Genomic DNA, 15,396 nt, shown 5'->3' with positions numbered 1-15,396 from the left:
CAGTGGTGTCGGTAAACAAACAAAACTTTACTTTTGAGATACATAAAATACCGAAAATATGACAGTAATTCATACCCCAGTGGGTAATAATATGGCGACGTTCTAGGCAGTTGTATTGTTCTACTGTTTTCACGGTAACCTCCATATGCTAACACGTGGGTAATAATCTGGCGACGTTCTAGGCAGTTGTATTGTTCTACTGTTTTCACGGTAACCTCCATATGCTAACACGTGGGACACCGCAAGAAGTTAAGTGATAAAGTTTGTTTTGTTTAACGATACCACTAGAGCGCATTGATTCATTAATCATCAGCTATTGGAAGTCAACCATTTGGTAATTCTGACATATATATATATATATATATATATATATATATATATATATATCCCACATCCCACAGACAGGATAGTACATACCACGGCCTTTTATATATCAGTCGTGGTGCACTGACTGTGACGACAAATAACCCAATGGGCCCACCGACGGGGATCGATCCCAGACCGACCGCGCATCGAGCGAGCGCTGTACCACTGAGCTACGTCCCGACCCCTACACGGTAAAAAGATTTCAGGTTCACACATTTTATCCCCGAATATCTGTATCAATTTTGCCCGAATTTGGGATTTTGCTCGTACGCTTATGTGTCAGGTCGTCCAGATGTTTGTAAATAGTCTAAGCTGTATTTGATCTCCAATAATTTCGTACGTACGAAAAGAATATATATTAGGACCTAAAATGAACTTTGACCTAGTACAAACACTAGTACGATCAGAAACACGATATACAGATACTGGTTATTTTTGTTGAAATGATACTATTAAGGCGTAATTTTAGTCGTTTTTATTTCATTTCATTTCAACTTATTTTCGTGCTTATATCCAATTAAGGTTCAAGCACGCTGTCGTGGACACACACCACAGCTGTTCGGGCTGTCTGTCCAGGACAGTGGGTTAGTTGTTAGTGTAGTGGTTAGTGAGAGAGAAGAGGTGTAGTGGTCTTATACCTACCCATTGAGTCATTAAAACCCACTCTGGGTGGGAGCCGGTACCTGGCTGCGAACCTACCAGTCTTATGTCTAATGATTTAACCACGACACCACCGAGGCCGGTGTTTAGTCATTAAAACATCTCTGTTAGTTGGCAACATTTTAACAATGGCAACAAACTGACGACAGTCCCTTTAAAATTATTCCAACAAAAAACATTTGAGAAAGAAAACGTAAGACAAATGTGATAGTTTACATTTGAAATATATTTTATCGCAGATCAGCAACAATACAAAATATAAGATCTAAACTAGAAATATAACAACACGTATTCAAACGCAAAACAAATAACATTACAAACATATAGAGATTTCATCATCACATTGACTATAAACATATATAGACATTTCATCATCACATTGACTATAAACATATATAGACATTTCATCATCACATTGACTATAAACATATATAGACATTTCATCATCACAGACGCTTAACAAAATATAATATTCAGATAATGAGATCCTTTGTTTCTGTTGTGAAATAAATCTAAATTCGACCTTGAATAAAGAAACAGAAAGAGATAAAGATAAATAAATAAATAAATAAATAAATAAATAAATAAATAAATAAATAAAAATAAATAAATAAATAAATAAAGCAAAAAGGAGTAACACTAAAATATAATAGGAACTATCCTGAGTTTGTAGCCAAGACAAAAAAGGGAAAAAAGCAGGATGCGTGTTTAATTTGTTTTTCTAGGGCTGAAAACTCGGGATAGTCGTTTTCATGGTTCACAACCAGAACGCGTTCTGTTCCCTCTTTGCGAAAATGAATCTCAACGACAAAACCGCAATACGTGATCAGGGCCGTATCACAACACAGATTCGAATGGGAATTTGCCAAAATAGGGGCCGATTCCATGATTCTCTACATAGTGCCTCGTCTAAAGGTGCACAGATGTTATACTGCAGATTTCATCCTTGCAACGGCATAGCGAGGACTGCCATTCCCAGCTCTTTTTTTTCCTTTTTTGTTTTGTTTACTAAATCAAAACTAGCATCGAAGAGAAATAATCCATTAATTGACATGTTCCTCTTTTTAATGCAGGGATTATGTTGTTTTATTTGATTTTTTGTTCAAGCTTTTGTCGTTTTTGTGTGTTTGTATAATTTGTTAAAAATATACACATGCAGTATGACTGATGGAAATCCATCCATATGCACGTAATTTGAAAAAGCAAAATGTTTAGGTTTTCATTTAAAAAAAAAAAAAAATGTTAAAATTCTACTTCTGAAAATCTTTATTACTTATGAAAAAGCCAGTTCTGGTTGTCCACCCTCGATATATTAATGAAAGATGAAATATGACAGGAATCCTAGGTTCGTCCATGATGGCTTCCCTTCCACCAATTCTTCACATTCCACAAAACACTTTTTAATAAAATAAAAATAATGAAGTAAATAAAATTTAAAAAAAACATGTGATGAAAATATGATTTGAACATAATTTTGACCATAATAATTTTTTAAAAAGCATACAAAATATTTGTTTAAAATATAATTTAGTTTTTTCTCTTTTCAAGTTAATAAAATAAATTAATAAAATAAATGCCGACAGTAGATATGACGTCATGATGGTATATAATATAGAGCCGGTTTAAGGATCCGCGGGGCCTGTAGCACAAATAACAGTTGGGCCCCCTTCCAAGAATATATATTTTGCAACTCCCTCGGGGTGAAGGGAAAAATAACCTGGAGAAATAAATGTACACATCACTACTACTAGATAAACTGGCTCTATGTAAATCCATAGGTTTCGCTGCAACAAGTTGTATGTATTAATCTAAAATGTCAGTGTGCTCTATCTAACCAACGTTTTATATTGTCTTCAACCTTCCTACTAAGTTTCCTTGAACAAACCTGCCAAATTAAATCACTGCTGTACACATTGTCTTGCATGGTAATCAACACAATCGAATTTTTTTTTTAATACTTGTATATTTTCATTACAATTCTGACACCAATGTTCACATCGTTTTTGTTTTTTGTTTTTTTTAAAAGGTACTTGTATATTTTCATTACAATTCCGACACCAATGTTCACATGACGTTGCCTGGTAACGAACACGTCACTTGTTTGATATTTGCATCACAATACTTCCATTATGTAATATCCATCTCACTTTTTCAATTTCCGTTGCTTGGTAACGAACACGTCGTTTGGTTGATAATTGCATCACAGTACTTGCATTCTATTATATCCATCTCACTGTTCAAATTAGGTTGCTGGTAACCATTACGTCATTCGTTTGATAATTGCATCATGATACTTTCATAACAGTGCAGTCACTGATGTCCACGTGGTGTTGCCTGGTAACCAACACGTGATTCGTTTGATAATTGTATCACAGCGATTCCCTTACATTACAGCCATCTATGTTCACACGGCGTTGCCTGGTAACCAATACGTCATTTCCTTCATGCCACAAAACCCGGTTTTCGGACTGTTTGTGGAAAACGCTTGATTCTTCAGGCGCTATTCGAAACAATCGAATATGCCTCTGCCATAGAAGACTCATAGTTTTTATATATATATATATATATATATCATTGCACTGTGATGAATCTGGTTCAGTTATCATATGGGTACACACTGACACGTCAAGTAGTACAGGTGTATGGAGTTGCTTGCTAATCCCGCCAACGTCATAAGAGCACCAAGGCCGTGATACCTTCTAAACATTCGGTAGGCATCCCTGTAGATCGGGTCTTTCTTCAGCTCTGTGACGTCAGCGTGTCCTATGACGTCAGTAATGCCGGCTTCCACTTCGAGACGAAATGTCTTCACCATGGCCTTGACAATGAGCGGAGACAGTATCAAAGAGTTCATAGCAGCAGTCAGGAAACCAGTCGTCAAAGTGACCACCTAGAATGACAAACGTGCATGAATTAAATAATATAACATAACAATAAATACATGTGCATTAATAATAATTAAATGTGTTTCAATAATCAAATCATAATGATTAATTAGTGTGCGTGAATATTTAGACTGTTCTGGGTTATGCCGTGATTCGATGCTTCCTTCCAAATAAAGCCTTTTCAAAGACTAAAATGACATTAACTACATTTTCTTATTTGGAGTATCAGTGTCTGTATGTTCTGTGTGATCTGGTGGTGTCGTTAAACAATACAAACTTTAACTGAAGACTACATGTCAAAATTATCAAATGTCTGACATCCAATAGCCGGGGGGGGGGGGGGGGGGGGGGGGGAGGGATGTAGCCCAGTGATAGAGCGCTTGGTCTAAGATCGATCTAATGGCCGATCATTGAGAATCAATATGCTCTAGTGGTGTCGTTAAACAAAACAATTTTTTTACGTTAGTGCGTACCTCAACTGTGTGGGCAGACTGCCAAGATTCCATTGGATGTTGTGCGACAAATGTGCCCAGCTGGACTGCTGCCGTGACGAGACTCCAGAGGAAAAACATGGGGAACAGACGACTTTGGACCTTTCCGAACATATGGCGAGGCAGATTGTAGAACATCGTTAATCCTGGAATAGCAAAACGTAAACATTAACACATGCTTCTCACGCGTGTATGTAACGTTACTGCATATATGTATATGTATATGTGTATGTGTATGTGTATGTGTATGTGTATGTATATTATGTATGTTTGTGCTTATGTCTGTGTGTGTCTGTCAGTGTGTGTGTGTGTGTGTGTGTGTGTGTGTGTGTGTGTGTGCGTATGCGTGCCTGTGTGTCCATCTCTCTCTCTCTCTCTCTCTCTCTCTCTCTCTCTCTCTCTGTCTCTCTCTCTCTCTCTCTCTATCATGATGCAATTATCAAACGAATGACGTAATGGTTACCAGCAACCTAATTTGAACAGTGAGTGAGAGAGAGAGAGAGAGAGAGAGAGAGAGAGAGAGAGAGAGAGAGAGAGAGAGAGAGAGAGGAGTGTGTATATATGAGAGAGAGAGAGAGAGAGAGAGAGAGAGAGAGAGAGAGAGAGAGAGAGAGAGAGAGAGAGAGAGAGAGAGAGAGAGAGAGAGAGATGTTAGTTTGTTTTGTTTGACGACACCAGTAGAGCACACTGAATTTGTCAATCATTGCCTATCGCATACCACACATTTAATAATATTTGACATGTAAAACGTTAGTTTGTTTTGTTTAACGACAATCGGCCGTCAAACATTTGGTAATTCTGACAGTTTTCAAGATGAAACTCGCTCAGTTTGTTTCCATTGATAGCAGTGCACCATCCCACAGACTGGACAGTACATACCACGCATGGTCTTTGATATACCAGTCGTAATGCACTGGCTGCAAAGAGATATAGCCCAACGTCCCCACCAACGGGGATATATCCTAGACTGGCCACGCATCAGGCGATCGCTTTACCACTGGACTACGTCCCGCTCCTCATCTGTTACTTTGTCAGTCATTGAAGGTAACTTGTTTACCCTATTACTTGATCGATCAGGATATTTAATGTAACAGCTGATGTCTCTTCCCTACATTTAACACTGTTAAAGGGACATTCCTGAGTTTGCTACATTGTAAGATGTTTTCGACTAATAAAGTACTTCTACGATTAAACTTGCATATTAAATATATTTTCTTGTTTAGAATATCAATGTCTGTATATTCAATGTGTTTCTGGTCATATTAATATTTGTAAGAAGCCCAAATTTTTATTTTAGGAAATAAAATGAAATTTAACCTAATACAAATATTAGAACGATCAGAAACACATTTAATATACAGCCGCTAATATTTTATGCAGAAAAATATATTTAATATGTAATTACAGTCGTTAAAAAGTCTCTGTTAGTCGATAACATCTTAAAAATTGCAGCAAACTCAGGAATGTCCCTTTAAAGTCTCTAATAACTCCATATAGGAGTGGCGTGTGTATTTGTATTGCTGTAAAGAACGAGACGTAGCCCAGTGGGAAACACTCGCTTAATGCGCGGTCGGTCTATGATCGATCCCCATCGGTGGGTCTATTGGGCTATTTCTCGCTCCAGCCAGTGCACCACTAGTCGTGGTATGTTCTATCCTGTCTGTGGGATGGTGCATATAAAATACCCCTTGCTACTAATGGAAAAATGTAGCGAGTTTCATCTGTATTGACTGTGTCAAAATGACCATATGTTTGATGGTGCTCTAGTGGTGTCGTTAAACAAAACAAACAAACTTTGTATTACTGTGTTATTGTATTATTACTGTTGAACTCTTGTTTTTATTTTAACCTGTACACAAGGTGAGACGTAAATAAACAGTGTGTCTGTCTGTCTGTTTGTCTGTCCACCTCTAGACCTTTAGCCATAATAATTGTCTATGAGAATTAACTTGGAGGTATGCTCCACGCTGCGTTTAAACAGTAGGCCTCAGATTACAGTTATCTGCCCATTTGGTTGTCGAAAATCCGGAAATTTGACCGCGCAAGTAGTCTGCTGTTTGACTGTGATTATTTCATGGCAGACAGCTATGAAGCGGTAACTATTTGACTGAAGTGACAGGGGAGAGCATGTAGTTTGTAAACATGTGTAACTTGTTGACACTGAAGACTTGTTTGTGGTAATTCCGGTCCATGCAAAAGTAGTGTTTTTTGTGTAAAATGGGTGTACTCCGGCCTGGTTTAGAGGGTGTGTCTGTTTAAACCAATATGCTGGGAGAAAGAGCTGGACAACAGGGGTTGTCCTGTTCAAGGTATGTGTCCCCCATGCAGGCAAAGGTACATACAAAAATCCACGGGCCTGCTGACATTAATAAAAATGTTATAGCCACTAAGGCTATATAGAAACATATAGCGAAATTAATTGTGGTCTGAGGCCAGTAAACAAAACAGTGACACGAATTTACCTGCCACTAGGGTGACCCAGAGTTGCGCCCCGTAGTTGGCTGCCCAGCTGCCCAAGTGGATTAGACTGATGAACGTCGATTGACCGTCGATCTTTCTCCCCCCAGGAAACAGCACGAAGCTCGTCAGAATCACTATGACCATGACAGAGAAATACTGGAACTGGGTAACCCTGGAACATAAACATTGATACATGAAATACACACAACCACAACTGGGGTTTTTTTTTTATCATGTAGTGCGTATGCACTTGACAATCCATCAGTTGTCAATCAACGGTAAATTAAGTAAAACTGTGTGAATGAATGCCTTTACACATATATGTATGTAGTGTGTGTTTGTGTTTGTTTGTGTTGTGTGTGTGTGTGTGTGTGTGTGTGTGTATGCGTGTGTGTTTGTGTGTGTGTGTGTGTCTGTGTGTGTGCATGTGTGTGAGTGTGTGTACACATACACGCGCGCGCACGCACACATACTCACGCACACACACTCACAAACACACACAAACATACACATCCGTACATCCATACACCCATCAATCCATATGAACATAAAATTAGTGTTTGCGTGTACGTGTATAATTATACAAACGTGTATATTCCATATAATATTAATCAAATAAATAAATACATAAAATAAAAAACAAATAAAAATACATAAATTAATAATAATTATGATTAAACAAATTACGATAATTAAACATTTAATGGCAATTAACGACAATTACCAAGCATACCAACTCACTTAATAAATAAATAAATTAATAAATATATAAATAAATTAATTAATTAATACATAAATATTTAAACACAACACAACATCAATAAATAAATAAAAATAAAAATAAAAATAAAAATAAAAATAAATAATAAATAAATAAAATAAATAAAATAAATAAATAAAATAAATAAACGTTCAGTCTAAACAAATTACATTAATTAAGCATTCAACAGCAATTAACGACAATTAATAAGGATAACAACTTGCCTAAATAAATAAATTACATTAATTAAGCATTCAACAGAAATTAACGACAATTAATAAGGATAACAACTCGCCTACTAAATAAATTAATAAATTACGTTAATTAAGCATTCAACAGCAATTCACGACAATTAATAAGGATAAAAACTCGCCTAAATAAATAAATTACTTTAAGCATTCAAGAACACTTAACGACAGTTAATAAGGATAACAACTCGCCTCCTAAATAAATCAATAAATTACGTTAATTAAGCATTTAACAGCAATTAACGACAATTAATAAGGATAACAACTTGCCTCCTGAATAAATAAATAAATAACTTTAATTAAGCATTCAACAGCAATTAACGACAATTAATATTGATAACTCGCCTCCTAAATAAATAAATTACGTTAATTCAGCATTCAACAGCAATTAACGACAATTAATAAGGATAACTTGCCTCCTAAATAAATAACTTACGTTAATTAAGCATTCAACAGCAATTAACGACAATTAATAAGGATAACAACTCGCCAAATAAATAAATAAATAAATTAAGCAATGGCGGTTAACAAGGATAACAACTCACCTAATTGTTTCTAGTTTCACCATCGTTTCGTATTAACCGCAAATAACTGTAAATAAAATATCTTCACTTGCAACACACTAAGTATAGGTTTCTCTGAGAGATGGCGGGCTCCTCCACGTGTTGTGGTATATATAGATCGATTTTCCCCAGTAAAATATTCCCATTGGCTGCTTTAATCACATGAGTCTCCTGGCCCAGTAACTGAGAGATATTGCGTAAAGGTCACAATGTCATTGAACGTATGCAGGTTATAATTATCCGTTTCTCCCAGCTGGCGGAAAGATTTTGCGACGTTTCTATTGGCTGGTTCGTGTACGAAGCCACGGATACTGATATCAATAGGAAAAGCGTACAGTCTCAATTAGGGAATGTCTTCTGACGTCGATTTTAAGGATTGGAGCGAGGCGGGGTCAAGATGTTGCAATACTGGAATTATCCGACGTGCAATTCTGTTCCTCTATAGGGGAGAATGTGGGATTTTTCTAGGGAGGTGATGCAATTCGACGAGGGACACGTAGGCCTTTTAAAGTGCACAGCGTGCATACATATACTAGAATACGTACATATATGCATATACATACACACATAACATATTCATACACACTTAACATATATGTACACTCATAAGAAATACATTATCATACACACACACATACACACACACCACCACCACCACCACCACAACCACCACAACCACCACAATCACCACCAACATAACATAACATAACACGCATACAATATTAGTAACTACTATTAAGGGGTCACGTTGTATTCAGGGCCATAGCTAGGATGAATTTATGGAACGAACGAGCATGGAAGGCGTAAGACACTAGGAGGTCCGGGTGTATGTCCCCCCCCCCCCCCCCCCCCCCTCCCACACACACACCCAATCCCAGGAAATTTTGAAATCTAGAGAATCTGAAATACCATTTTGCAACCATTTCAGGGAGGTTATATACTTAAAACGTCAATATCAATAACCAGTAAAAAAAAAATTGCCCACCCCCGCTAGCTACGGTTCTAGTATTATAGTAATTTGTGGGCTCCACTGAGCATTTATTTTTAATAATGTCTCGGTGGCCGATTGGTTTAGGAATGGTATCTGCGGGTGAATAGTTGCCATAGTTTCGAGTCCCAGCAACGGCATGAGAGACAATTTGAGGACAATTTTTTTTTATTCCGTGTTAATTTCTATGTATGTACTAGTCAAACCCGATATACATACATACATTGTATGATACATACCCACATGTACATAAATACATGATTCTAATGTGGAATGGAGGGGTGTTGCACCCTTCGAAATTCATTTTATTGTCCGCCCTGCTGCCCGCTGACATGCACCCACTACCCCAACATTCCGTTCCGCTTCCCTAAATCAATAACACCAACCGCTCCTGTTTTGTCTGCAGATAAACATCCCTCGTCTTTATTAGTTTTTCGCAGAAATGTTTTCTGTGAGGGGCAAGGCGTGATGGTAAATAGAGATAAATAAAGTACATGCATGGTCAAGCGCACGCAGGCACAACGGAAGCCAATAAACATTAGATCTTACGTTTCTCGTGTTTGGGGGCAAGCTCTCCATGACAAATGTTGTGTAACTAGTTCTGAAAAGCAAGTTCCTGCATTCTACAAGCACACCCCTGCGCGTGCTGTAACCTCACCGTGGTGCAGGGGTGTAACATTCTCTTTGAGAATGGCTAATACAGCACAAATTGAAATTTTGAGTAAAAGTCAGTATCTATCTGTGATATTTGTATTTTTGCACAGTTCCTTACACTGTGTTTTTATTTAAATCTTTTTATATTGATGTTGATCATTATTTGTTTGCATTACCATAGTTTGACACCCAATAGCCGATGTATTTTTCGTGCTGGGGTGTCGTTAAACATTCATTCATTCTACAAGCACAATTTAATATTACATGTTCGGATATATGCAACATTTCAAAGGCATAGACCCTAGTTATAAAGATAAAGAAAAAATGGACACAAAGTGTAGTTAATCTACAAACCTGTAACACATCTGGATAAAGTTACAGCAGAGTGAAACTAAAGTCTGTGAGGTTTAAACGGGGATATAACGTCTAAAATATGTACTAGAGTTTGCCTCGATAACCGTTACTTCTCAGAAGAAAGTGTGTTTTTAGAATTATGAAAAATGTATTTCGGGGTATTACAATAACCGTTACTTCTCAGACAAACGTGCGTTTTTAGAATTATATTAAACAAAAATGTATTTCAGGGTATTACAGTAACCGTTACTTCTCAGACGAACGTGCGTGTTTAGAATTATGATTTTTTTTTTATTTCGGGGTATTACAAAAAGCTGGATGACCAGAAACTCTTCGGATGTACGAAATTGGATATTCTAAACATTAAAATATAAGTAACTTCTAATTTTAATTATCAAAACGGCTCTGATAGTGCAAAATACGTCGTAGTGTTTAAAAACTAGGGTCTGTCATTTTAAAATGCAATTTTTAAAGATGTATAGCAATTGTATACATGTGTGTACGCTGAATATATCGGGCCGGATTTAGACCTTGTTGGGGACAGGGGCCCGGGGCACTTCAGGTTCGGGGGCCCCTCAACATAGAAATTAAATTACATGACAAATAAAAAAATGAACTGATTTTATAATTATTACATTTTTTTTTTATAAATGAAGTCCTTAGTTTGGGGGCCCCTCTGGCAGGGGGGGGGGGGGGGGGGGGGGCGATTGCCTCCTTTGCTCCCTTATAAATCCGGCATTGATCGGGCGATTAACAAACAACAACAAATGTTGCACTGTTTGAAGCTGAATAGCGGGAAAAGTATGCAGTGCAAAACAGTGAAACGTTGCATAAAAGCAGTTTATTATACTGTGTATTGATGACAGTTTTTATTTTTCGGTTTATATAAACACCACAGTCGGGTATCAAATTGTTGGATCAAAATAAAATAAGTATTTACAATGGACTGTACGATTCAATCAAATAATTCGTTACAATAACAATCGCAAATACGATGAATATTAAAGGGGCATTCCTGAGTTTGCTGCATTGTAAGATGTTTCCGACTAATCAAATATTTCTACGATTAAGCTTCAATATTAAATATAGTTTCTTGTTTAGAATATCAGTGTCTGTATATTCTATGTGTTTCTGCTCGTCTTAATATTTGTAAGAAGCCCAAACTGGATTTTGTCTTCAAATAATTTCGTACGTACAAAAAAATAGATTTTAGGAAATAAAATGAAATTTAACCTAGTACAAATATTAGAACGACCAGAAACACGTTTAATATACAGCCACTAATATAATATGCACAAAAGTATATTTGATATGTAATTACAATCGTTAAAAAGTCTGTTAGTCGATAACATCTTAAAAATTGCAGTAAACTCAGGAATGTCCCTTTAACAACAATCATTCAATCGATTATTTTAAAATGGCACTTTTAACAATATAACATGCGTGGTGTATAGTGGGCGGGACGTAGCCTAGTGGTAAGGCGCTCGCTCGATGCACGGTCGGTGTGGGATTGATTCCCGTCGGTGTGCCTATTGAGTTATTTCTCGTTCCAGCCGGTGCAACACGACTGGTGTACTAAAGGCCGTGGTATGTGGGATGGTGCATATAAAAGATCCCTTGCTGCTAATCGAAAAGAGTAGCCCATGAAGTGGCGACAGCGGGTTTCCTCTCTCAATATCTGTGTGGTCCTCAACGATAAGTCCGAAGCCATATAACCGTAAATAAAATGTGTTGAGTGCGTCGTTAAATAAAACATTTCTTTGTTTTTCTTTGCGTGGACTGGTGTATAAATGGATTCCGGGTGAAACGTACGTGCGATGTGTACTCACATTGTATACATTGTCTGATTACACTGTACATAAATATCCACAGATAGGCCTAGGTATTCACTCTGCTTGCCGATATTTGTACGACATCTACAAGTGGCATAGCTGATTGACGCAGGGTCCCGGAAAATGGGTCAATAGTGTACTCCACAATGGCGACATCTGTATAAGCTCTTGAGCAAATACGCACAACTGATATTAAAGACGAGTTTATTGACATCATAAGTATAGATGTGTTTGTATGTTGCTTTAATAAACAATGTTATGACACGGTGCTAGTTTTAAAGGGACTGTCCTGAGTTTGCAACCATTGTAACCTAGTTTGAAATAATAAATCCTTATTAACAATTAACGTTATATCTTGAATAAAAAAGTTAGTTTGGTTTTGTTTAACGACACCACTAGACCGCATTGATTTATTAATCATCGGCTATTGGATTTCAAACATTCAGTAATTTTGACATATAGTCTTAGAGAGGAAACCCGCTATAAACTGAGGTGTTGCTAAAATGTTGTTAGTTAAAAACATGTTACAATGGCTATATATATATATATATATATATATATATATATATATATATACACACGCTTTTGGTATTTTGAGATAATTGAATGTTAAAGTCTACAACTCCGTAGTAAGGCAATTGTGAAATATTCATTCCTAAGCAAGCAAGTTTTACTAACAACCCTCAATGGCTTACAATAATTATAGATTAGTATTCCATTGTGTTTCCGTGGCCTTGACATACACGACCTTTAACACTCTCTTTGGACATCACAGGTTTAATTCTTTTTTTTTTTGGGGGGGGGGGGGGGGGGGATACAAAGATGTTTTCGACTAACAGAGACTTTTTAATGATTGATCTTACATATCAAATATATTGTTCTGCATAAAATAGTAGTGGCTGTATATTAAACGTGTTTCTGGTCTTTCTAATATTTGTACTAGGTTAAATTTCATCTTATTTCCTAAAATATAATTTTTTCGTACGTACGAAATTATTTGGTATTCTAAACAAGTAAATATATTTAATATACAAGTTTAATCATAGAAATATTTTATTAGTCGGCAACATCTTACAATGCAGCAAACTCAGGAATGTCCCTTTAATTTGCCATCATATTATAGTGATATAATAATTATCTCGCCCGAAAGTCACGTGAGGTGTATAACTATTAAAGTTGAACGTTTCCCCGGATGGAAGAGCGACCTTATGCATTCGACCACGAACATTCACTCCAACCCGGGGAGAGAACGGCGTAACGACAATAGCAAAATGTATATCTAAAATTAAAAACAATGATAATAGCTACCAACTACTCAAAAACCACCCACCTATACACCCATTGGATGGAAGAGCGACCTTAAGCACTCGACCAAACAGGCACTTCAACCTGGGGGTCAACGGCGTGAAGGTAAAAAAGTAGTTGAATAAACCACTAGATATAAACCAAATTAGCAATCATTCAAACCCACCCTGGATGGAAGAGCGACCTTAAGCACCCGACCGACAAACACTCCAACCCGGGGATCAACGGCGGGACGGTAGCGAATGATTAATAACAATTAACAGTTTTAATGTAAATATTAATATGTTTAATATGTTCTAAAATCGTGTTTGGCAATTGGTACATAACACTCCCAAATGTTCTAGTGGCCCTTAAAAGGGCCTTTGGAACACTACCGGGGCTTGATAGCCTCACGAATGCGGAAAAAGTATTTCCGCATCCCCCGGGCGTTGAAGTGGACACCATCAGCCAAAAAGTCATCCGGGTACCATGTAGACAGGGGGACCAGATCACGCCTGATAGCCTTCTTTAACTTTCGATTTACTGCATTCCTCAATGTGTTAAACAAAGTGACAGACATCTGGGGGGATTTCTTAAAAATCCCCCGCCGGCAAATCTCCACCAAACACACCCGCTCCACCCCTTCAGACAACAGATGTTGCCGCAGTAATAATAAGCGCCCATCCAAGTCCGGTATGCGGTCAGACTGCATACCCCCCCCCCCCCGGCCAAAATATCTACAAGTAGCAGGGACACGCATGTCGCCCCGCCCCGGGTGTGCTCCCCTAGCCGCTTGACGTAACTGCTACCGAATACTGCTACTCTATCCATACTGAACACCGATTAACAAATTAACAACCCTTTTCTCCAAGATAGGATCGAGATTGCAGCAAATCAATTGGATAATCAATTAACCAATCAACTTAGCCAAGCAATCAACCAGGATAAGACCACTAATTACCATCTTCTCTCTTGCAGCACGCTCATTGGTCTAATCCAGCCAATCACGATCCAGGAAACCCACATGTATATATTGCACAAACTATGCACTCGCACCATGCACTTTATTGCCCGTTCAATTGCTCAAAATCACCTTAAAAACTTTTCGGCCGAGCAGTCTTAACTATTTTGGGTTAAAAATTTAGAGTCCAGACATGTTTTGGTATGCAGTTACTCTTTGTAGACTTAGGTAAAAAACAGGCTTCACCGAGGAATCGAAATTCAGCCAATCAGAACACGGCTCCCACTCGGTGTTACTTCAAGTCTGCGAAGTGTCTGCTATTTGGTCCGCGCTTACTAAATGGCTTTTTTCCAAATTCCGCCCACCTCAAACTTACCCCCCCCCCCCCCCCCCCCTGCTCCGGAGTTAGTCACTGGCGAAGTCAGAGGCTAAATCCGTAGTGGGCGTGCCTGAACCTCTGTGGATAGGGGCACGTAAATACAGTTGCCCGTTGCCCGTTGCACTTTATTAATGATGAATGAAATTAGCAGACCACGGTAAGTCACCCAGAAGAACAGCAGAACACCAGAAAACCGAAGACAAACCAAGTAAGACAATAAGTCAATCTATTTAGGGGGCGGGAATCAAACTCTTACACTAGGGTTGCGTGTGTCGCTCAAATGTATTGCCTGTGGCATTACGGCTAGGTTTTTATTCATTGGTAATAAAGTTAAGTATGTCAAGCACTAGGCTTTTTAACCAATACCTACACTATAAGGGCTCGCCCTTCAAATTAGATAGCTAGACTAGTCTAACTCCCCCTCCGCCATTGTGTTCAATGCTACACAAGGTCATGATGACCGTTGAATTCACTAGAGTAGGGACGTAAGACAATAAGTACAACCTTAACA

The 15,396-nt window shown here is 37.8% G+C and overlaps 1 protein-coding gene across 1 annotated transcript; it reads right to left on the bottom strand.

The window, feature by feature from the left end:
- Positions 1-1,231: 1,231 nt before the first annotated feature.
- LOC121377545 (transmembrane protein 205-like) lies at positions 1,232-8,510 on the bottom strand. Its single transcript, XM_041505588.1, has 4 exons — positions 8,416-8,510; positions 6,865-7,034; positions 4,385-4,548; positions 1,232-3,916 (listed from the first exon to the last, which is right to left on the bottom strand). The coding sequence occupies exons 1-4, from the start codon at positions 8,436-8,438 to the stop codon at positions 3,629-3,631; spliced, it is 645 nt and encodes a 214-aa protein (XP_041361522.1). The 5' UTR covers positions 8,439-8,510; the 3' UTR covers positions 1,232-3,628.
- Between the last annotated feature and the right edge of the window lie 6,886 nt (positions 8,511-15,396).

The sequence above is a fragment of the Gigantopelta aegis genome, chromosome 7, assembly GCF_016097555.1.
Source record: "Gigantopelta aegis isolate Gae_Host chromosome 7, Gae_host_genome, whole genome shotgun sequence".
NCBI classification, from domain to species: Eukaryota; Metazoa; Mollusca; class Gastropoda; order Neomphalida; family Peltospiridae; genus Gigantopelta; species Gigantopelta aegis.
This window is presented reverse-complemented; position numbering and strand designations above follow the sequence as displayed.